A 24,118-nucleotide genomic window follows, 5' to 3' on the forward strand; every position below is an offset into this window, starting at 1 on the left:
TCATACAGAAACGCCACATGTACGGTAGGTTATATAGATGGAAGAAGATTTTTTCATATGACATAAGTGGTAATGTTGGACCAGTGAGATGTCACTGGATCGTAGCCAAATCATCTGGCAGTCGGACCAGTGAATGTCGAACAGTTCAATGATTCTCGTCAAGGTCAAGAACAACCAACGCGCACCAGTTAATTCCACGCCATAAACTGGCCCATGAAATGGTGGTAGCATTCTCTTCCTCGTACCTACTAATATATTTTTGTAATAAGTTCATTTGTGTTGTAAGGTCATTAAAGCAGCCGTATTACTTGAATAAACGTAAGAGTAATCCACGTTAGATACCATCCACGAGATGTCACTTCGACGCTAGTTGACCCACAACCATTAGACAAAGATCATCTACGTTTGTGATCTTAAGTAATGTCCGGGAATTCGCATGGGGAACCGATAATAATCTGTTCAATAGAAGTGTAGTCATCAGAGTCCTTCCATAAACTCATTTTTCTGATTACCTAGTAGATCAGTTATCCATGTTAGTGCCCATAGACGGATAGTTAAAAGTAATTATGCATATAGGCTTGTTGTGAGCATTATGTTAAACAGAAGTTTTGAATCAATCCGTTTCAAGTTAAGCATTTTAAATCAATACACCTCATGTAGCACCATTAGATATGATGTATTGTACAATGTCTTCAGTTAGTTGACTTTTCATGAGTCGTTAAATTGTGTGCCATCTACGGGATTATCGGAGCGAGTATAGGTTTTGGCCATGGGAGTATAACACCTTAACCGTTTCTATGACAATGGTATGAAATTGCAGTCAGTGTTCGTATAAGTATGACAATGAGGATTTGAACAAATGGCTGTCGTTAAACCTCTGATCAAACTGACAGTTTCATAGTACTCACTAAAGAACCAAGTGACGAAACGGCCGTCCAGTGCTTCCAGGTTCCCAAAATTGGTGGTCTAACATCAATCGGTTCATGATCTCAGTCAAAAACGTAATAATCTCCACAACCCCATTACTGAAAATCATAAGTGTTAGATAAATATAACTACGGACAAACTACACTGATTTAGTTCTTAGTTTCATCGCCTAGATAAACCCCATTACGTGATTGTCAAATTGTAACAAAGCTTTATGACAATTTCGAGAAACCATTATAAACAGCTCCTTATGGTTTCGATTTATCACTAGCTATGGAGAAAAATTTGAAGTGTTGCTTTAGATGCCGAACAATTTAGATGGTTCAGAATACGTTAGTTTTTACTGACTAGGAAGTGTCTGGATGCATTACAAATCATGTTGCAGAAATATTCGCCAAATTAGTGCACAACCTTTTAAGGCATGTTAAAATGAACATGAATACCATTATCAAGTGTTGAACAATTATTTGATCCGAAATGCTTCCTCTAACAACTATCTTTTTATAATAACATGTCACATGAAAACGTTGGATGTGTCGTATACCGAAAACTAGTTTGTGTGTGCTTTTGATGATAATATGTGTATGACTAGTCTAAATGAGTATAAGATGCTGCACGTTATAAAGTACTGTAGCCATAATACATGATTTAGTGGATTAGTGAAACTCGCCTGGATTTTCTTCAAAACTCGTCGATATTGTGACAGTTCATTGTTTGGGTTTAAAATATTCACAGTGATTTTGTTCAACGCTTCCATCCAACTTCCTCATTGTCTTCTAATAGCGGAAAAATCAAGAAAGTGATTAATTCCACAGGCGTAGTCTGCACAAAAGACTCACATCAGTCAAAGACTCTTCGTTCTTTTTTGACTTACCTCTGCTGATATACTGTTTTCGATTTATATTTGTCGGTGGATTGTTTGGGGATAAATGTCCTATGTACTTAATATAAAGATGAATTTAAAGCTTATATATCAAAAGTAAACGATATGAAGATGAGTAGGTAAGATTTTCTTTAAGACGTATCTGTTTTGAAGCTATACTAAAAAAAAGACGTTCCTCCTTTGTTTTTACCGTTTTTCACTATATACACAAGATTTATTTGACCAAAATGTTGGTAGATACATGGATAAATATCACAATTGAGCCAAAACTGTAGATATTCCTGTCCGTTGTAACTTGTCAGTCCTGTAGTTGTTTTGTCAGGTAAATGGTCAATAACACGTATGGTGGTTCATTATCTAGATAAGCCGGTTTTGACCTATCAATACTTACTGAGTCAGTGTTTCCCTGTTTTTGTGCCACGAAATACCTGGGTTTTCTCGAGATAAATTTTGATGGACCTTCAAATGAAGGACTAAGTGGTGTTTTTACTTTTTTACACGTTATCCAGATGTGCGTGCCATTGTTAAGACAGTTGTGTACAGAATTCGCTCCCCATTGTTTCCGAATTTTAATTGGTTTAACTTTAGATATTTGGTTTCGCAGTCGGTCCGTGTAACTTTCTAATTCAAACCCTTTACTTTGAGCACAAGAATTGAAAAACTCTCCCCAGTTGTCCCGAAGACTAGTTCTGTAACTGAACACTGTGCGTCAGTTTGAACAGCTGTTTTCATTCCCAGCATAACTATTGGCAGGAATTTCGTTCACTGACTAGGGTTTGGGTGTGATATTAGGGCAGCCTCTAGCTGATTGTGGAAACGTTCTACCATCCCATTAGCTTGAAGACAAAAAATATATTTGGTGATGGTACAAGCAAATATTTAATCCACAGCGTGACACGAGACTCTACGTTTTCTAGATGTTTCCGAAAAGCCTTCGTTGAATCCTTATTGGACGAGACTCTAGATACTGATGAAGGACACTTTAGAATTTTTAAAAGTCACGAAAGAGATGAAAAGTTATGATAAAACGAAAGAGTAAAAGTAACAGGACAGTGAACTTTTAAGCCAGACTTATCAATTTAAATGTTGATCTGCTGGGTTCAAACAGAGATGTTGCGATTGCTTTACCTTACATTAAAGTTACGTTACTGACGACTTGTACACCATGATTAACATATAACACGGCGAAAACACTGTTCTCATAGATAAACTTCGCCACAAATTTATCTAATTATTTAAGATCCAATGTAAGTATTATCATCCTTAGTTTCGCGTTATAATACATGTGGCCATACTTTAAAATAGACGGGTCACGTATCGCTTGATGATTTAAACCACGTTAAAGCTATATTGAGGTGTTTTTAATGCTCTACGCTTCAATTCCAACTAGATTTTGATCTATAATGGGTAATAATGCATATATGTGGATTTTTAAAAAATTAACGGAGCACAATATACGGATAGCGACGTACAGAAGCAACAGGGTTGTTGTGATAAAGAGTAAAGTCAGCATGATTAGTAAATTGTAGTTACAAAACTTAGTCTGAAATTATATACAACTAACCTATGATCTCGATGAAGTGTTTCATCATTCAAATAAGTTGCAGTTAACAGTGTACAGTTAATTAGACCAAGCGAATTTACTAAACAAACTGAGACTTGAGAGTTCGTTTGACCACCAGCTACGTAAAAATGAAATGGAAATCAAACGGTACGACACGTGGTGTTTTCTAGAATCCTTCATAAGCACCACCAAGTTTGTTCTATGTGTTGACTCAGTGAGCACTTATTTCCTTATAACCAAACGAAAAGCTTCAAATATCGTTAAATTTTTCTAAGGACTAATCGTCCTAATTTTCCCGGTTAATTACACGGCTTTTAGTGGTGATGAACCGGTGTTATCCCGTTGTCACTACGGTTTTAACCACTTGAGTCAACGTCGAGTCAGAATGAAGAGACATTTCAAGCGCAAATAATCCTAGCAAAACCTATCTTCCCGTCGACTTCTCAAAAGCAAATAAACACATAGTTAGCTTGCATCCACAAATTATTGATCTTTACTGAGTGAAAACACGACTCAACATAGATTATGGATACAAGAGAATCTTGCAAAAAAATCTGTGACTTCAAAAACATTGCATAATTTACCAAAAGGGATGTGAAGGTTTGTATAATGATTCATTATGATGAACAATGTTGATTTGTTTTACTTCCTAGATTGCGGTCTTGTTTGATTGCGCGGGTTACGCATTGGGACCAGAGCGTGACTAAAGGTTGGTGGTTCTAATTTTATGGTTACGAATTCTTTATATCCAGGAGTAATGGGTGCTTATAAGTTTATGCAGGAGCTTTACCGCCGGAAACAGTCTGATGTTATGCGTTATATACAACGTATGAGATGCTGGGAATATCGGCAATCTCATGCAATCGTTCGCGTAACTCGACCATCTCGTCCTGATAGGGCTAGAAGATTGGGTTATAAGGCCAAACAGGGCTATGCCATCTACCGTATTCGAATTCGACGAGGTGGTAGAAAACGTCAAGTTCCAAAGGGTGCAACGTATGGTAAACCTGCTGGTGAAGGTGTTAACCAATTGAAAAACCAGCGATCAATACAAGCAGTTGCAGAGGTAACTTAGTTATTCGATCTGACTGTTCTTCAGGAGCGAGTAGGTCGGAAGTGTGGTGCTCTTCGCATTCTAAACTCCTACTGGGTTGGAGAGGATAGCACGTTTAAATTCTATGAAGTTATTTGCATAGATCCTTTTCATAAAGCAATCAGACGTGACCCTCAAATTCGTTGGATATGCAAAGCTCACCAGAAACACAGGGAAATGCGAGGTCTTACATCCGCTGGTTACAAGTCAAGAGGTCTCGGCAAAGGACACAAGTACCATAAGACAATTGGCGGTTCTAGACGTGCAGCTTGGAAGCGTCTCAATACTGTAGAGATGCGACGAAAACGCTAATTTTTTAATTACATGCCTTGGGTACGCAGTTTATTCTTTTTCTATTGCATGACTCCTATGAACGGTGTGTTCTTGAAGTTCAACACGCTAACCTGGTTGGAAAGCTCCGTTTTTTTGCTTGCGTAAGTTATTTGACTACATTGTTAGGGAAGTGAGATGCGGGTTTCACTCTCCCCCAAGACAATTCTGAAAGAAACCTCTTGTTTATCATCCTGATCCATACAAACTACTCAAAACATATGAATCTTGCTATTTTAAATTACTTAGCTTGTCTGACAGCTCGTGTTGCACATTGCATCAAGATAATAATACACGCAGAAAATCTCTAGCAATTTTACATCGGGAACTAGTCGCAGTCAAAAGGACTCATGAACTGCAATCTGAATGTTTAGTTTCATCCCCGTTATTTCGACGAGTTAGTGTTTCCTTTCGGATTCCATTTTCCTGTTTTATTGACAGGTTAGAGGATACGCTTGGCTCTGTCTAGGTATTTATTGCGGACATTTGCTCATATATATCTTGGGCTACTAAGCTGATGATAAACGATAGTTCAGAGGTTGGTTTGAAGGCGTGTACGATTGAATAGTCACCTGTGGTTCAGATGCCGCGCGTGTATTAGGCGACAATTCATTACTGACTTATCGAAACCAAGTCACTAATGGGAGTGACCGTGGGACGTGTCAATGGTGTTCTACTAGCATATAATTTACTTTACTAAAAAGGTACTGGCAAAAAATGTATTCAATTCTACCTCTTTTCGAGTCGGCGTAGGTGTGTGTAGTGTACCGACCTTCCAAATACCTATATTATCAAGCTACTTATTAAAAAGCAGGCCAAGTCTACTCAGGGAAGATATGATTTTAGCTCGGTAAAGCTTTTTTTAGATTCCCTTCAGCTGTATGTACAGCTTTCCTGCTGAGAAACATGCTTTACCTTCTTAGTCATCTCAAAATGCAGTACGCAGCTCTTGTCCCCAGTAGTACTTATTCACCGATGGGTATGATGATTACGGCGTCCATGTGCTAAGGTCCTGAACGACGTAGTGGTGGAAGAAGTTTCGAGGTACAATCACAAATCATTGCAATATAAATGACTTTGAAAAAGCTACTTCTTGTCTAAGCTTGTTCATTATTAGGGTGAGTGCGTGGTAATTTATTTTTTGAATAACTGCAATCACAAACAAAGATTTAGTGATTAATAAGGGGGAAGCTCGAGTAGTTCATCTCATTCCCTATCGATCCTTAAACCCAAATAGCCTCATTTACTGAATGATAATGGTAGGGTCCGCATAACATTTGTTTTTATTGATGACAATAAACATTGCTTAGAGCTTATAATTCATCCTATTTGGCGTAACACTCAAATGATAATCAGTGTTTCTGCAGTCACATCCTTATCATTATCAGATAATAGATGTCTCTATCAATTTGTGAACTAGTGTACTGCTCGGCAGTTCGTCCCGTCCTTCTTTAAGGCTGCGAAACGTGGTCACTAAGAGTACGAGAAACTCGTAAGCTACTAGTATTTGATTAATGGCGTCTTAGAAATGCTGCTCCTATCTCATGAGATCACCGGGTAAGTAACAGTGAGGTTAGACCCAGGGTATTAAGGAATGATGGTAAATCAGTTGATGAGGTTCTAAATCTTCATGGATTGAGATGGTTGGGCCACGTTACGGACGCCCAACGACCGATTACCACGAATTGCGATGCTGATTCTTGTTAAAGACTGTTGGAATAAAGGGGTGGTCGGTCCATGAAGTCACTAACTTCTGATCTGAACCATCTTGGTAGATGCAGACTACTTGGTTGGGGTTCGTGTGAGTATCTTGACCAATAGTTGGAGACTGGGTAAGAATCGACCACGATGACGTTGGTATTTACTCTCCTTGAATCGTGAGGTTAAAATCACGTCATACCTCCGCTTCTGTATTATATTCGTGTACTATATTTTATATATTACTACTACTGAATTAACTACTTCCGTAAATTTGGTGTTGATCTTGTCCTAATGAAGTGTGGCAACTTTGACTGATGCGCATATATCCCTGGTCCTACGTTGTAGCTGACTGATAGTGGTTAGCGTATAATAAAAAAGTGATAATTAGTTAGCAGGGCCTAGATCTTGTCTCTTGTTAAAAGGTACGGAAGGCACGAAGTATCAAATAATCCATACATGTATGAATACTGGGTTCGCTCTCAGCTGTTCAATTGTGTGGCATCGTATTAGCGTATTCTGACAAGCAATAAGGAAATAGGTTCGTAGCAAAACACCATCTCTGTCAGTGTTTTCTAATGTAGTCGTTATCGTCATGAGCTCTTATCGGTCCCTGGGACTTTATCAGTTCCCCACTTCAGTATACGTACATACCTAAAATTGCGGTTGTAAAATGTGCCTGCGTACCCTGAAGTCATGTATGATTCGGTATACAAGCATCCACAATAATGATCTGAAGCACTAAAGGTATGTACAAAGTTATTTACAAACATGGAAGTGTATGAAGCTACCTGAAATGGCCAGTGTAGTAATTTCAAAAGCAAATACTATTTCGTGAGCAGTTGGTTTCCGGTCTCAAGGTTTTACTGCATACAGAAATAAACTGGGAACAAACGACAAGACGGTACTGCATATAGTCAAACGACAAACTGGAGTATAAGGTGTTCATACTTAGAAAGTAAATTAGCATACATATGTTTACAACACATTGAATAGGAAAGCATACTCGCTATGTACCAGGTATGTCGATGGTTTGTCACTTAGCACCTGCTAAGCACAAAGCGTCCTTTTGCATGTTATTGACAGTGGAAACAGAGTGTCTAGATCATCTACAGAGTCCAGTCAAGGAAATTACAGATGTCAGCAGTTAGACCTGAAAATTGCATTAGAATATCCAACAGTAAATCCTCAATATTTCTGACATCCTTCTCAAATGTTCTTCAAAAGCCACACGACTGTATTGATGATGAACAGCTAAAAAGTACATCGGCAGAAGTTCCCGAATTTATGGCTGCACAAAGTGAATTTTCTAGTCTTCAACGCTGAATTTTTTTAGTAGATATGTCGGGATCTCCAAACATTCATTTATTTTCAAAATTAACTTTAGTTTTTTTGTGTTTTGAGGTCTAGAGCAATGTATTTCAAACAGTGAATCCCCAAGACCATCCTTGTAATGAATCGTTAAGTTGATAAAAAAAACTCTTCAAACCCATAACGTTTAATGCTAACTCACAGACTGAAGCGTCAGAGAACAGAGCGCATAGGCACAATTTCTCATCACTGCCGCTAAACAAACAGTTCCCCTATTAGTTCTGATATTTTACCCTCAATATTGAAAAGCAACCTTTTTGCGCTAATTGCTTTGGAATGAAAACCAAAATAATTTAGTAGATTTTTCTCGGTAAAGTGAACATAATTGTCAGTAACGATTGAGATAATAAAAAAGCAACCATACATTTTGTTCAAATTGTACTGTAGTGATTAAAAAATACCAGTGAATTTGTAAACACAAACGAACGATGAGTAAGATAAAACTAGTGGACTAAAGGACTCACAACTATGGGTGTTTTTACACAAATACCTATAATGATTAGAAGTATTCAAAATGAATCGCTAACTAAGAATCCACGAAGTGGTTCAATTTAGGATAAGTAGAGCTAGATGAGCACAACTGGACGTATTATGTTTGGAATTCGAAATAAGCAATCGAGTACAAGAGAGCCGTTAGTCAGTACAATTACAACGATCGCCACAGCGTAAGTAGGGATCCAGATTTCTGTAATTGAATGCACATCTACTTTGGCCCAGCATGTGTCTGTCCAGCTGTACTGGGTGTCAACTGTATGATCTAGAATATACTATTGTTATTAGAATTAATAACTGAGATGGGAACGGGCTCACCTGGTTCTTGGAAATGTAGTTGTGTGTCCTTGATTCCTCTGTGTTGTACAGTCTTCAAAGCATCTGTAGTACCTTGATACGTCAATGGGGTAGTCCACGTAACATTCTGACCACGAGGTATAACTTCGACGTTAGTTGGTTCGTCACACCACTAACGTAACTCGAGTAGGCCTCCAATCATTTCGACATAGATCATCTACGCTGGTGAGTAAGACTTCGAATAACGCAACCTATCATTATAATCCTTATTATTGCATTCTATACTTATTCGTTGCTTTATCTCAATGTTGACTGGCATTTAAACTTAAATACTTAGTTCAATCGATAGAACTAACTAATCAACAACGATTATAATGGACTATCGTGGTTCCTAGACAAGCATCAGCAGCATGTAAATGCTCCTGTGTAATATGTCTGTTAAAATATCAACCACACGCGAGTATAGCCACAAGACAATACGAACGTACATCTCTTTGTAACTTATCCACCAATATAAGCGAGACAAGAATAACTGTCAACTATAAACTCATTTTTCTACTAACCAATATCCACTAGGATGTTTTACTATTTTTTAACACCGCCTGCCTAATTTCTAATTGCTGAGTTCCGTGGCCAAACAGAGGAAGAGAATGCTAGAAATTTACGGTGAGTTTGAAATATAAATTTTCTGCAATCTCAGATCTCGTTTACACTGTTCGTCTGACAATGCTACGTATTTGGCCTAAATTAATTTTGGACTTGTACAAATTCATTCTACAACGTTGTTTTAATCCAAGAATTTAATCAACAGTACTTCGTATATAATCCAGAATCGAACTACTGTCTACTTCATTACTTGGAAGCATGAGTAGCCCAGGAGTGTTTCATAATTGCTTTAGATTATTTCTTACCATGTTTCTGATGCCTAATAACACTTCGTAGTTTCTTTCACATGAAATAGTTGTATATTCTGTCAATGCCGTCAAGTTCTAGTCAAAATCATGTACATTTATGACTCGTTAGTCGACATACATATTGCATATACACGAGCAATCTTATTCCACGTTCTCAGTAGACACTTCGTCGTACGTAATATGTCACTTAACGCTAGGCGATAAGCTCTTTGTATCAGCCTTTTACGAAATCGCCACGTTATCTGAACCCTCTAAACGTTACTTACATTGGCGGTTATTGTTTTAATTAGTGTTTACTATACTCCTTGTATTTGCTATTATTCCACACGGTAAATCATGGCTCGACTTCCTTATTACGCGACAGTCATTTTAATTCCATTTTCGGTTTGTTTGTATGAGATTCGGGCTTATAAAATATCTAAACGTCCTCGAAAATTCTCCACGAACATAACCATAGTTTTCGTATATGTTTTTATTCACACATCCAACTGTTACGCTAATAATACCTAAATGAATGTTCAGTGAAGCTGTCAGTATACGTAAGGACGACGTTATTTAGATTTAACTTTATAACACATCCGAACTATAGTAGTTATTCTACTTCGATGTCGTACTTTAAATTATGAAGTATTGTTTCCTCGTGGCTGTTATTTAACAGATGATTTCGGTACATCAATCGACTGTTCAACTACTCGACGATTTAAAACCTGTCCAGGTCAACTGGTGGTCTGACAACATTATCATTCGCGCGAATCATCAGTTCATGCAGTCGAGCGAATCTCCTGCAAACTGAAAACATTGTCGCCTCTACTTCATCACTGAAAACGTTTTTCACTGGTATCATTGACAAGAGTCCAGAGCGACACTCTTAGTTTCTTATGTTCTTTTCGATATTTTTTTCTGTCCACTAACCGAACAAAAACGCAGCACTCACCGTTTATCATCTTTTAGAGACTTCATCGTGCCGTCTTCGCTCATGATCTGTAGCCTTCAACCCTTACTGACTGTAACAGCAGACATCCACTTTTCAAACTCTGACTACAAGTTGGTCAATAGCTTCGCACAGCGAAATCACGACATCCCAGACAACCCAAAAAGGGGAAATAAAGGGGTAAATGCTTTGGTAACGAAAGGGAAATAAAGGGAAAACGCGCCAGAATGTCGCCTTTTTCGCCTGTCCGGGGAAATAATGCGGATTTTCCCTTTATCGCCTTTTTGTCGACAAATTACGGACTTATCGCCTAAATATCCGCCGAATTGTCGCATTTTCGCCTAAATATCCGCTGAATTGTCTACTTTTCGCCTAAATATCCGCCGAATTGTCTACTTTTCGCCTAAATTTCCTACTTATGCGCTTACTTTTCTACTTTTCGCCTAAATACACACATTACCTCCTATTTTCCATCCATCGACAGAACCCCAAACGTCTCCTATGTTCGCCTTTATTTTCAACCACAGACAAAAATATATCTGCAATGCAGTTGAAAAGCGGTAAATTTTTAAAAATTTTATTTAAAAGGAAAAGCGTATTATTGTACAACACTAGAGCAGATGCTTATAAGCATCGATTGTTTTGCATATCCAATGCAATTGCTAATTCATTGTTATTTGAAATTATCTGAAAAAAAAGGAACAGGTTTTTTTTATTTATAAGGAATGTGCACTTAATCAAAAGTTCAATGACACTCAAACACATTCTTAATACTTCAACAGTTTCCCACGTAAGTAAAAGAGTAAGCTGTTTGAAAGAATGTTTATTAAAATCGAGGTAAAACATCAAAACAATTGCACGGACTATTGAGAATTGAGGTAGTCGTCCTGTGAATTCTGAATAAACAAAAAAAGAAAAAAAGTCATAACCATATCTCAATGACATGCTTTGGCACAGCCAAATACTTGAAGCTGAACTTACGGTTATGCTCGTTAATATTGTTGACTGTAACTATAGAGCCGTAGGGAGGTTATCACTTTAAATTAGTACTGATGATGCCACAGGTATTCAGTGTTTGACAACGCTTCTACCAGTAACACCTTCTAATATATTTCGTTCCCACCAAGAGAAATCAAAAGACAGAGTCGAGGAGATCGGAAGAGTATATTTGGCGATGACCAATATATCGGAATTCTCTGATCTAATCTATTGCCAGCCTGCATTTCAGCAACATCCATGTCGACTGAATTGTAAAGATATTCTTGTTTACGCTTCATGGCAGCTCTAGGAAATGTTAGTAAGATTATTGTACAGACCTCTTGGGCTTCTCAGTGTTATGTGGCAGAGTGTTTTCATCCGTTGAAGTGTTTTCAAGGTGAGATTGCAGTATTTGCAGGGAAGCTAACATCTTTTGCAGACTGCAGAGATTCTATAGTGAATTATAGTTTCCATGATTGTAGCTTACCTAATTCATGAATAACTTTACATTTCATAAGTGACCAATTGTCATTAGGTTGGTCGCACTTCTGAAGGTGTATATCGACCATCTCATTCGGAAAAGCGCAAAGGTCATTGCCAACTATCCAGTCCTTTGATGCTATCATAAGTTGTTTTTTTTTTAGGGCGTCAACAATAACGTATTTCTTGTTAGTGGGCTGAAAAGAACATAAGACGTAAGTAAATGGTTTATCATCATTAATTAAACACTAATGAAACGAAATGCATTTACAATAAAGTATGCAACAATGGGATTACAACTATGTAATTGGTACAATTGATGGCTATACATTTACAATCAATGTCCTTAACTGTGTAGCGGTAAATAAATCCCCAAAATAAATAGCACTAAGTTTTCGACATTGGATGCTGACCATATGTTTTAGTGGACTCATCTAGCTGAAGGCGCTCGGTCAGGCATCTGCACCAGATCACGTGTGGTAACGCCGTGCTCAACATCAACCGCAATCGCTAGCCAGATTAGATCAGAGAATTCCGATATATTGGTCATCGCCAAATATACTCTTCCGATCTCCTCGACTCTGTCTTTTGATTTCTCTTGGTGGGAACGAAATATATTAGAAGGTGTTACTGGTAGAAGCGTTGTCAAACACTGAATACCTGTGACATCATCATTGGTGAGACCGACGTGATCTGGTACACCTAATTGTAACTGTGAGTCTGTTCCTTTTTGGGATTTTTTATATATCATTGCCTTATTTTTTATTTTTTTTTGAACATTGTGATTTTTTTTCGTGTTTTTCTTGGATATATATATTTTTCCCCTCGTTCATTATCGTACTTCATACTTCATCATGACTGAACAGACACCTAAAGTACTCAAGCTTAAGACTTTGTCCCCACCTTCGTTTCAACTGATGCCTTTCTGGCCCGACAACATCGAAGCCTGGTTTTGCTACGCAGAAGCCGACTTCCACGAGCACGGCGTGATCGACACACGTGCACAATTCCTCGCAGTAGTCAAGGCACTACCGCGCGAATTCAACAGGTACGTAACACCTAGTATGTTTACTAGTGATGTTTCCGATCCTTACGAAATCTTAAAACGCTCGATTCTTAAACGAGGAGACCTAACCGATCGACAAAGGTTAGATCAACTCTTCAATAACATCGACCTGCAACACGGTTCTGCGACAGACATGTTGCAACGGATGAGAGAGGTCATAGGCCTAAGAACTTTCGACGAAGGTCTATTCAAACAACTCTTCTTGTCAAAACTTCCCCAACAGGTGCAAGCAGTTCTGGTCTCGTTCCAGAACAACGGCTTAGACGAGCTAGCTGCATCTGCCGACCGCATTCTAGAAATTACGAAACCTTCTACTACCGAGGTATTTTCAGTCAAAGAAAGGCCTCACACGACTCAGAATGATATAACCGACTTATGTCACACACTCACGCGTTATCTTAGTCTTCGTACCGACCGTAAGAGATCGCGCACACCACGTAGAAGCATTTCTCGTAAGCGATCTGTCTCTAGACCACGAGAGACAGATAACCCCGACTGGTGCTGGTATCATAACCAGTATGGAAAGCTTTCCAGAAATTGCAGAAAACCCTGCAATTTTCCCAACACGAAACCGACTGATTCGAAAAACAATTCGGGAAACTTCCAAGCCGGCACGCGTTAACGGCAACCGTAGCCGGCGAACAAAGCCGTCTGTTATTCGTCACAGATGTGACAACGAGAGTTCGCTACCTCGTCGACACTGGCGCAGAAGTTAGCGTTCTCCCAGCAAATCCTAACGACCGACTACACGAATCGACCCTAAACTTACAGGCGGCAAACGGAAAACCGATCGCTACATATGGCAAAAGGTACGTTTACCTTAACGTGGGTTTACGCAAACCCATCCACTGGATTTTCGTTGTTGCAGATGTTTCTATGCCAATCATTGGTATGGACCTTCTACAACACCACAATCTGATCATCGATACGCGCAAACGGAGGCTAGTAGACGGGAACACTAATTTGTCCGTTTGCGTAACTTCTTTTACTGGTTGTAGAGTATCCCCAGTCACAGTTAAACATATGATAGACCCACTCTATCAACCACTACTCGATAAGTACCCTGGGATACAACAAACTCAATCGAAACTACCGTGTGTAACCAGCAACGTTACACATCACATCACGACTACAGGACCACCTGTATTCTCTAAAGCACGACGACTAGCTCCTGAAAAGCTAAGGTTGGCGAAAAACGAATTCGATCACATGATGGACTTAGGAATCATACGACCGTCAAGTAGCCCATATGCATCTCCGTTGCACATGGTCCCTAAAAAGGACAGCAACGATTGGCGTCCAACTGGTGACTATCGGCGATTGAACGCGAAAACCATTCCCGATCGTTACCCGTTGCCTCACATTCACGATTTGACAGCTACCTTGAAAGGTACAACTGTCTTTTCGAAAATCGACTTGGTTAAAGCGTATAACCAAATCCCTATGGCTACTGACGACATACCGAAAACAGCTATCATAACTCCTTTCGGACTCTATGAATTTTTGCGAATGCCTTTCGGTCTAAGGAATGCTGCTCAAACATTCCAAAGATTCATAGACGACGTTTTTCGAGGTCTCAACTTCGTACACGCGTATGTTGATGACTGTCTAATCGCAAGTCCGGACAGAGAAACACATCTCAAGCATCTGGATCTTGTTTTCGAACGACTTCAAAAACATGGCATTACTGTAAACGTTCAGAAATGCCAATTCGGAACCGACTCGTTAGACTTTCTGGGACACACTATCGATGCTCAAGGCATTCGACCTCTTAGGACCAAAGTGGCGGCCATTCTGGATTACCCAGAACCGACCACCGTCAAGCAATTACGCACGTTCAACGGCCTGGTAAGTTTCTATAGACGTTTCATACCCAAATGCGCATTACTTATGAAACCTCTGACCGACCAACTTCGTGGAAATGCGAAATCCATTAATTTGGACGACACCGCACGAAAAGCATTCTCCACAGTTAAGGAACTGATTGCTAAAGCAACAATGCTCGCACATCAGGACACCGAAGCACCCATTAGTATCGCAGTAGACGCATCCGACTCAGCAATCGGAGGAGTCTTACAACAATGGGTTAACAACTCCTGGCAACCCTTGGCATTTTTCTCTAGAAGGTTGCTAGACACCGAATCGAGGTACAGCACATTCGGTAGGGAACTCCTAGCTATGTATTGTGCTGTACGGCATTTCCAACACTACATCGAAGATCGTGAATTCACTCTTTTCACGGACCATAAACCGCTCACTTTCTCGTTAAGCTCTCCTTCTGACAAGTACTCTCCCCGTGAGTCTCGACAACTGGACTACATTTCGCAGTTTACTTCAGATATTCAACACATCTCTGGAGCAAACAATGTAGTTGCAGACGCTTTATCTCGTATAACTTCCTTGAACAGTTTCCAAGGAATCGACCTTCTTAAACTCGCCCAGCTTCAAAAAGAAGACACTGATCTTCAGCACGAGTTATCGTCCACAACACTTAAACTACGCATCAAACAGATGGGAACAGGTAAGGAAATTCTACTTTGTGACACATCTACAGGTAGGGATCGCCCAATCGTGCCGAAACATTATCGACGCAATGTCTTCAACACATTGCACAAACTTTCGCATCCAGGTGTTCGTGCAACCATCAAGCTTATAGCAGAACGGTTTTGCTGGCCTGGAATGAATAAAGACGTGAGGGAGTGGGCACGCTCCTGTGTAAGCTGCCAAAAATCTAAGGTTATCAGACACAATAAATGTCCCTTAGGCTCGTTTAAAACTCCCGATGCCCGTTTCGACCATGTTCATCTGGATTTGGTAGGACCTTTACCAGATTCAAATGGATACTCCTATCTATTAACCTGCGTTGACCGTTTCACTCGATGACCAGAAGCAGTACCTATTAAGGACATCACTGCTGAAACAGTGGCCCGCACCTTCGTCGAACGATGGGTAGCAAACTTCGGTTGCCCTTCAACCATCACTACAGACCGCGGACGTCAGTTCGAATCTGATCTTTTCCGTCGTCTGACCACACTTTTAGGAATCACTCGCTTCCGAACGACTGCCTACCACCCACAAGCAAACGGGTTGGTAGAACGTTTTCACCGACAACTGAAAGCTTCGCTATCAGCAGCAAACGTTTCACAGTGGACCGACGCTCTTCCACTCGTCTTACTAGGTATCCGCAATGCAGTGAAAGCTGACATTGGATACACTGCGTCTCAACTCGTTTATGGAACGACACTTCGACTTCCAGGAGAATTCGTGGATCCTTCATCCTCTTCAATGAACATGGATCTAACCTCCTACACGAACAGGCTTACAAACGCAATGCGTTCAGTTAAACCTGCTTCCACTCGACCTCAATCAACTGATGTTTTCGTTCAACCTGACTTACGATATAGTACACACGTCTTCGTGCGTCGATACTCGCATCGACGACCATTCGAATCAGCATACGAAGGACCCTTCAAAGTTCTTCAACGTGAATCTAAGTACTATATAGTCGATAAGAACGGAACCAACGATAGCATCAGTATCGATCGCTTAAAAGCAGCGTATTTAGAAAGAAATCCTATCTACGTGGATTTTCCTTCGGTACAATCGAACGACACGACTCCGACACTTATAATACCTCATCCGACAACCAACACACACGATGATACTTCGACAGTATCCGAAAATAAACTTAAAACGACGCGTTCTGGAAGAAGGGTGAGATTTCCAGAACATTTAAACGACTATTGCACGTAAGGCACTTCTCGAAATTTTATATTTTTTTTTTAAAAAAAAAACAATTTTAATATGCTTATATATTTTTATTTCTATTTAAAAAAAACAAAACAAAAAAAACAATTTTTTTAACGCTATTACGTGTTCATGAGTTTCTTTTCCATTTTTTTCCGCCGACATTGTGTTTTTACGCACATACGAGTGTATTTCGACATGCACTTACATTTTCTTTTTCTTTTCCAGGACGGCTGGAAAAGAACGATGACGTTTATGAGGATCCGAAATTTTCATTGTACATTTTCTTTTTTACTATGTTGTACCTCCGTCCCATATAGTAAGGAAAGACGACCAGACGCTGCTACACTTAGTAAGCTATCAGAAGAGTGTTTATCAACGACAAACTCGTTGGGTTTAAACTTCTGGCTGGCCACGTCTTAGGGTCGTCACTGCCCCACTAGGGGGAGTGATCTGTAGCGGTAAATAAATCCCCAAAATAAATAGCACTAAGTTTTCGACATTGGATGCTGACCATATGTTTTAGTGGACTCATCTAGCTGAAATCGCTCGGTCAGGCATCCGCTCCAGATCACGTGTGGTAACGCCGTGCTCAACATCAACCGCAATCGCTAGCCAGATTAGATCAGAGAATTCCGATATATTGGTCATCGCCAAATATACTCTTCCGATCTCCTCGACTCTGTCTTTTGATTTCTCTTGGTGGGAACGAAATATATTAGAAGGTGTTACTGGTAGAAGCGTTGTCAAACACTGAATACCTGTGACATCATCAACTGAAACCCATGTGTATTCATGGCTAACTACGGAGCACATAAAGATTCCAATATCACTAGATGGGAAAGGATCTTCAAAGTAATTGCGTGGGTCAATGAAAGTCCTAAATTTTAGTAGTCCATCCTCCTTTATGTCAGTAACTAAACCGGGCTGGCCGTTAACTACTACTACATTATCCGGTTTATATGAACTTATTTTGCTGTTGTTAAACATAATTACTTGTTTAATGGAGACATCATTAGCGCCTATTGTGGTAGTATTTGTTAAACCACTAATTTGAAGCCTATCCCTGAAGGACATTCTCTCAGCATAACGCTGTGCTGCTTGCTTAGCTACTGCAAACCCACCACGCACGGAATTCTTAATTTGTCTCATATAAGACTCGAATGGAAAGGCTGAAAAACTATCTAAAGGTCCATGTGCACGAACGTCGTCAGGGAGGTGCTGTAACGAATGCACATTGTAAACTAAGTTTTCACACCCATAACACCATGCGTATTCATTTAGGAAGTTTAGTAAATCTAATTTGGCGGTTTCTACAACATTTTTATGTAATTTCGGATGTGCAAGCAGATACATGGATAACGCTAAACGCCGGAAATTAAGATAAAAAGGTTGTGGCAATGTTTTTCAAGAATCACCGGGCCTAAATACAGAAGAAACAACCTACATTCAGATGCTTTCCATGCCGATACAAAGTCTAGTGTACGGCATTTACGGGGAAAGTCAGAAGGAGTACTTGCCACACAACCCGTTATTAAATTATTTATGTCCCTAATTGCACATGAGTTAAAGTCGCGCAGTCTTCGGCGTGCTAAATCTATCCATAAATTAGCTAGTTTTTTGGTAACACCGAGGTACACCATGTGCATAGGATCTAGAGGAAAAGTTAAAATCATATCAATCGAAAGCGTTTCCATAATAGAATGTCCTTGATGGTGAATTGATTGAGACTGACGACGGAAGGTGTCGTCTGTTCTTAAGGTATGTACTCCATTTGGAAAGGTCGTTTTCCCCTCCAGCCGTCTCCCAAGTACAGTACACCTATCGCAACCTGCCTTACCGTTGTGATTTACCGTGTACCTAACAGAAGAACGAGCAGGTGCGTCACATATAACAGCCGCCAACGTAATAGCTATACATTTATTAAACTTCACACTAAAAAGACCCACGTCAGTCATTTCTTTTATTTCAGAAATTGTGTCCGCAGAAAACTCGTTGAATTCTGCCGGCTTACTATTCCCTCCGTAGATCCCTATCATGAACACGTCACTAAACCTAGGGGCAACGATCCGTCCTAGTATAGGCCATAACTGTTGATTGGAGCTTCTAGACATAGAAAGTCCATCCACACTGATATATAAATTTAAAAAGTCAAAATCACTAGTACACAACCAAAGTTCAACGTATCTTAGCAGATTGGTTTTCAATCCTAGATGGTAGTAAACCCCACTGCCGATAAACTTTGGTTGAACACTTGGACACGTGTTTAGGACACCTCTGATGCTTTTCGGTATGTCAGGGATAAAAAATCGTAGACCATACAGAACCCGATCAGCATCCCTTATGCTCAGAGATGTATTTGACATTAGATACATCATCAAGTCGTTCATCATTTCTTTGCGATTCACGAACTTTGGAGAGCACAGGTTCACTTCAGGAGATCCTATAAGATATATATTCACGTATGAATTTAATATACATACCACTATTATCTGAAAGTCCTTGATTGATGTTGCTAGTCGATGGTGTAATAGTTGAAGTACTGTCATTACAACGGATTTCTCTCTTTACTTCTATCAATTTAATAAACAACATTGTTGAACTCAGTTACCTTTTAGGGTGCTTTCATTAGCAAACTCACTGAACGAAAGTAAGTCATATTTTTTCATGAAAGCAGCTTTCATTTTATTCCACCTTCTGTCCCAGACAACCCAAAAAGGGGAAATAAAGGGGTAAATGCTTTGGTAACGAAAGGGGAAATAAAGGGGAAAACGCGCCAGAATGTCGCCTTTTTCGCCTGTCCGGGGGAAATAATGCGGATTTTCCCCTTTATCGCCTTTTTGTCGACAAATTACGGACTTATCGCCTAAATATCCGCCGAATTGTCGCATTTTCGCCTAAATATCCGCCGAATTGTCGCATTTTCGCCTAAATATCCGCCGAATTGTCTACTTTTCGCCTAAATTTCCTACTTATGCGCTTACTTTTCTACTTTTCGCCTAAATACACACATTACCTCCTATTTTCCATCCATCGACAGAACCCCAAACGTCTCCTATGTTCGCCTTTATTTTCAACCACAGACAAAAATATATCTGCAATGCAGTTGAAAAGCGGTAAATTTTTAAAAATTTTATTTAAAAGGAAAAGCGTATTATTGTACAACACTAGAGCAGATGCTTATAAGCATCGATTGTTTTGCATATCCAATGCAATTGCTAATTCATTGTTATTTGAAATTATCTGAAAAAAAAGGAACAGGTTTTTTTTATTTATAAGGAATGTGCACTTAATCAAAAGTTCAATGACACTCAAACACATTCTTAATACTTCAACAGTTTCCCACGTAAGTAAAAGAGTAAGCTGTTTGAAAGAATGTTTATTAAAATCGAGGTAAAACATCAAAACAATTGCACGGACTATTGAGAATTGAGGTAGTCGTCCTGTGAATTCTGAATAAACAAAAAAGAAAAAAAGTCATAACCATATCTCAATGACATGCTTTGGCACAGCCAAATACTTGAAGCTGAACTTACGGTTATGCTCGTTAATATTGTTGACTGTAACTATAGAGCCGTAGGGAGGTTATCACTTTAAATTAGTACATACCTGGTCTTGTTTTCTTCTATTACGCTTCATCATCTTGTCTCGGATATCGTGAAAGTAACCTTGTGTCGCGATGTCATAGAGCTTACCAAGGTCTTTTTCGTTGACAGAGGATGACAGAAAGCGATGAGTTAAGGCACCTGAAGTTTAAGTAATAGATATAGGTTACTTCGTATGCAGCCGTAAAACGTGCATTTCTGAAGTGCTCGTTTGGAAGAGATGCCAAGTAACGTGAATTTACTGGCAACCTCAGGTGTCAACAGATACGACAGAACAAACCGCATCGACGTTTTTGGATCGTCACTTGATAACCTAGTGACCATTGCCATCTGTAATAGTAACAAATTATTAAATTCATGTTAATGACTTACAAATCTGTCTCTGGTTTCTTTCTGCGACAAACCAGTATCCAGCATCTGTAGTTCCTCTTCAGATGACAAAGGGAAATGCTGACTTGACAGTCCGCAATCGAATTGATGCGGTCTTTCGCGCTCATTCGACTTTGAAAGCAATTGCTTTACATTAATGCTCAAATCGGAAATGGCTGTTGACATATTCTGCAACCTTTGACTGAAGTCATTCATAGTTGACGAAATGTTTTGCACCATTGCATGCAAGCTATCTAACCTGAAAAAGTCCACTTGATAATGCAGGTGACTTGCTGGTCTGCTGAAGCACCATGGACACGCTTTGATGCAGATGTAGACGGGGATGTCTGTAATTGCGTCGAACTGATTTTTGAACATGTAAATAGTCATGAAACTTACTTAGCAATAGGCGAAACTAATTTGTCAAACAACCTGAATTTGGGATATTGAATATAACTATTGCCAGCCTGCATTTCAGCAACATCCATGTCGACTGAATTGTAAAGATATTCTTGTTTACGCTTCATGGCAGCTCTAGGAAATGTTAGTAAGATTATTGTACAGACCTCTTGGGCTTCTCAGTGTTATGTGGCAGAGTGTTTTCATCCGTTGAAGTGTTTTCAAGGTGAGATTGCAGTATTTGCAGGGAAGCTAACATCTTTTGCAGACTGCAGAGATTCTATAGTGAATTATAGTTTCCATGATTGTAGCTTACCTAATTCATGAATAACTTTACATTTCATAAGTGACCAATTGTCATTAGGTTGGTCGCACTTCTGAAGGTGTATATCGACCATCTCATTCGGAAAAGCGCAAAGGTCATTGCCAACTATCCAGTCCTTTGATGCTATCATAAGTTGTTTTTTTTTTTAGGGCGTCAACAATAACGTATTTCTTGTTAGTGGGCAATAGCTTCGCACAGCGAAATCACGACATCTCTTCACGGTTGTACGCCAGGTGGCATGTCGGTGATGACTATCCCGAATGTTATTGCTAGCCAGAAACAGGTTGTGGTCTGTGCACAGTTGCAGTAGACGGTCCCCGTTATCTGTCCTGTGACCAGCAACTCGCCATCGGACACCTAAACGACTCTCTTCTGTGCCTAGACGCCCGACCTGAACGTTCGAATCTCCGGGTGGTACTAAAATATCTGTCAAACGCACTTGTCCCATGGGACAATTTTGAGACCTGTTCCCAAGCAATTGCTTGGTTAACCAATAAAGGGGAAAATGCGTTGGGAAATAAAGGGGAAAACGTGCCAAAATGTCGCCTTTTTCGCCTGTCCGGGGGAAATAATTCGAATTTCCCCCCTTTTTGCTGCTGTTTTGCTAAATTGTCTACTTTTCGCCTAAATATCCGCTAAATTGTCTAACTTCCGCCTAAATGCACACAGAACTGCCTATTTTTGATCCAACTTTTAAAGCACCATTGGCATAACCCAAAAGGTCTCCTATGTTCGCCTTTATTCACATAACAAGCCACTCTAAAACTGCAATCCACGGGAAAAAACGGTATATATTTTAAGAATTTTATTGATAAGGAAAAGCGTATTATTGTACAACATTATAGCAGAAGCTTGAGCATCAATTGTTTTGCATTTCCATTGCAATTGTCAATTCATTATTATCTGAAAGTATCTGCAAAAGAAGAAACAGGTGATGTATTATTTATAAGGCATATGCATTTAATCGCTAGTTCACTGGGAATCAAACACACTTTCTCAACACTTAAATAGTTTCCCATGTAAGTAAAAGTAAGCTCTTCTATAAAATAATGTACTTCTTTCAAATTTGAAAGAAGCACATAAGGTAATATGACTTCTGTGGTTAATAATTATTTTTTTAGTATGCGCATACTAAGTACGTTATGTCAGTATGTAAAAAGAACAGTGATGACTCAACTCTAAAGTCTTTTTTCGTGAGATATGTCTGTACATATGGACGTAAACGCAGTTCGTCAGAGTCAGATGCTTGCGTTCAGAATGTATATGATAGTGATCATCATTCTTCCGAAGAGCATACAATTTCTAACTCGCCAACACAAACTAGACAAAGGAGACGACATTGGTCATCTAAGTATACCTTAATTCAAATGGATTTATCCTTCAGGTCAAAATATTGCCATTGTGAATCTGGATTTTGGGTCCGTGCAGTAAAAGGTGAGCTAAAAGTCACCTCTATTAAGACCGTGCACAACTATCCTTGCACAGAAGGATATATTTCTGTCGATCCATCGAGAAGATAGCTGACGTCAAGTGAACGCTTATATTTAAGAACGTTTCTATTGAGTAATACGCCAACTCGTAGCTTACGGCATCTGGCTTCTTGGAGGTTCCATAAACAGCTTACCAAGGACGATATCGTCAAAACGCGCTCACAGTTGTACCCAGGTTGCTGAACTCACATTGTAATTAATTGAGTTTAGACACTAAAAATACCAATGACATCTTACAGCGTGTTCAAGCAAACACTGAAGTTAAAGTATTCAATGAACATGGGAACATATCTATGATTTGCTTCAGTTGCAGGGAGTAAATGGCTGTTTACCACGCGTTTCCAGAGGTAATATGTATTGATTCTACTTATCAGACCAACAAAGTTGAGTAAGTAACGAATAGTAATAAATTTATTTTAAAGTTTTCCACTGTTCCAGCTAGTAGTGACTGATAGTCTTGGGCAAGGGCATACTGTTATGTATGCTCCTCGCAGTCAAGAACGACGCGATGTCGTAAAACTATTGGAATGCTTTAAAGACATAATGTGCGGTACTTATGATACACGCAGTTTCGTTATGGATTCGGCAGCGACCGAAATTTCAGCAGTGCAGTCTATGCACAGTCATTCTAACATAATACTTTGTTCATTCCATGACTTAAGAGCATTTTTCAGGAAGGTGTGTGTTAGCTGTACAAATTATTTTCTGTAGTTCCGAAATCCTGATGTACGCAAATGCTTGGAACAGCTTGTGAAGACTAGACGGTCTGACATGTGAGCTTCGCTTTTCATAACGCATTATATTCAGATTTACTCGGAAGTACGAACATCTAAGGACCCATTTCCCACGGGCGTATGATTATATAAAAGATTACTGGATGGCTCGGAAGTCAATGTGGGCTCGCCGTTACTGGCGACATGTATTAAGCCTGGGCAACCACACAAACAACCGTGTCGAAAATGCTCATAAACACCTAAAAGAATGTCTCAGAAGAGGTGATTCTCTGCTATTGACGTTCTGGAAAAGTTGGAGTAAAACAGACACTGACCTACGTTTGCGTCTGATGATGTCACAGGTATTCAGTGTTTGACAACGCTTCTACCAGTAACACATTCTAATGTATTTCGTTCCCACCCAGAGAAATCAAAAGACAGAGTCG

General features: G+C 39.5%; 4 protein-coding genes across 4 annotated transcripts; 3 read left to right on the forward strand and 1 right to left on the reverse strand.

Moving 5' to 3' along the window:
- Window positions 1-4,038: 4,038 nt before the first annotated feature.
- Window positions 4,039-10,702, forward strand: RPL15 (60S ribosomal protein L15). The gene is made up of 3 exons (XM_051208917.1): window positions 4,039-4,087; window positions 4,127-4,440; window positions 4,474-10,702. The coding sequence occupies exons 2-3, from the start codon at window positions 4,132-4,134 to the stop codon at window positions 4,777-4,779; spliced, it is 615 nt and encodes a 204-aa protein (XP_051074325.1). The 5' UTR covers window positions 4,039-4,087; window positions 4,127-4,131; the 3' UTR covers window positions 4,780-10,702.
- Window positions 10,703-12,436: 1,734 nt separating this feature from the next.
- On the forward strand, window positions 12,437-17,447 carry TY3BG_5 (Transposon Ty3-G Gag-Pol polyprotein). Its single transcript, XM_051208918.1, has one exon. It carries the CDS (start codon window positions 13,901-13,903, stop codon window positions 15,905-15,907), a length of 2,007 nt encoding a protein of 668 aa, XP_051074326.1. The 5' UTR covers window positions 12,437-13,900; the 3' UTR covers window positions 15,908-17,447.
- On the reverse strand, window positions 17,080-21,549 carry MS3_00001462 (uncharacterized protein). Its single transcript, XM_051208919.1, has 8 exons — window positions 21,461-21,549; window positions 21,312-21,424; window positions 21,145-21,279; window positions 20,749-21,108; window positions 20,547-20,706; window positions 20,381-20,517; window positions 20,308-20,337; window positions 17,080-20,223 (listed from the first exon to the last, which is right to left on the reverse strand). The coding sequence occupies exon 8, from the start codon at window positions 19,318-19,320 to the stop codon at window positions 18,136-18,138; it is 1,185 nt and encodes a 394-aa protein (XP_051074327.1). The 5' UTR covers window positions 19,321-20,223; window positions 20,308-20,337; window positions 20,381-20,517; window positions 20,547-20,706; window positions 20,749-21,108; window positions 21,145-21,279; window positions 21,312-21,424; window positions 21,461-21,549; the 3' UTR covers window positions 17,080-18,135.
- A 710-nt stretch (window positions 21,550-22,259) lies between these two features.
- On the forward strand, window positions 22,260-23,472 carry MS3_00001463 (uncharacterized protein). The gene has a single exon (XM_051208920.1). The coding sequence runs from the start codon at window positions 22,612-22,614 to the stop codon at window positions 22,987-22,989; it is 378 nt and encodes a 125-aa protein (XP_051074328.1). The 5' UTR covers window positions 22,260-22,611; the 3' UTR covers window positions 22,990-23,472.
- Window positions 23,473-24,118: the final 646 nt, after the last annotated feature.

This window comes from Schistosoma haematobium, chromosome 1 (genome assembly GCF_000699445.3).
Source record: "Schistosoma haematobium chromosome 1, whole genome shotgun sequence".
In the NCBI taxonomy this organism is placed as follows: Eukaryota; Metazoa; Platyhelminthes; class Trematoda; order Strigeidida; family Schistosomatidae; genus Schistosoma; species Schistosoma haematobium.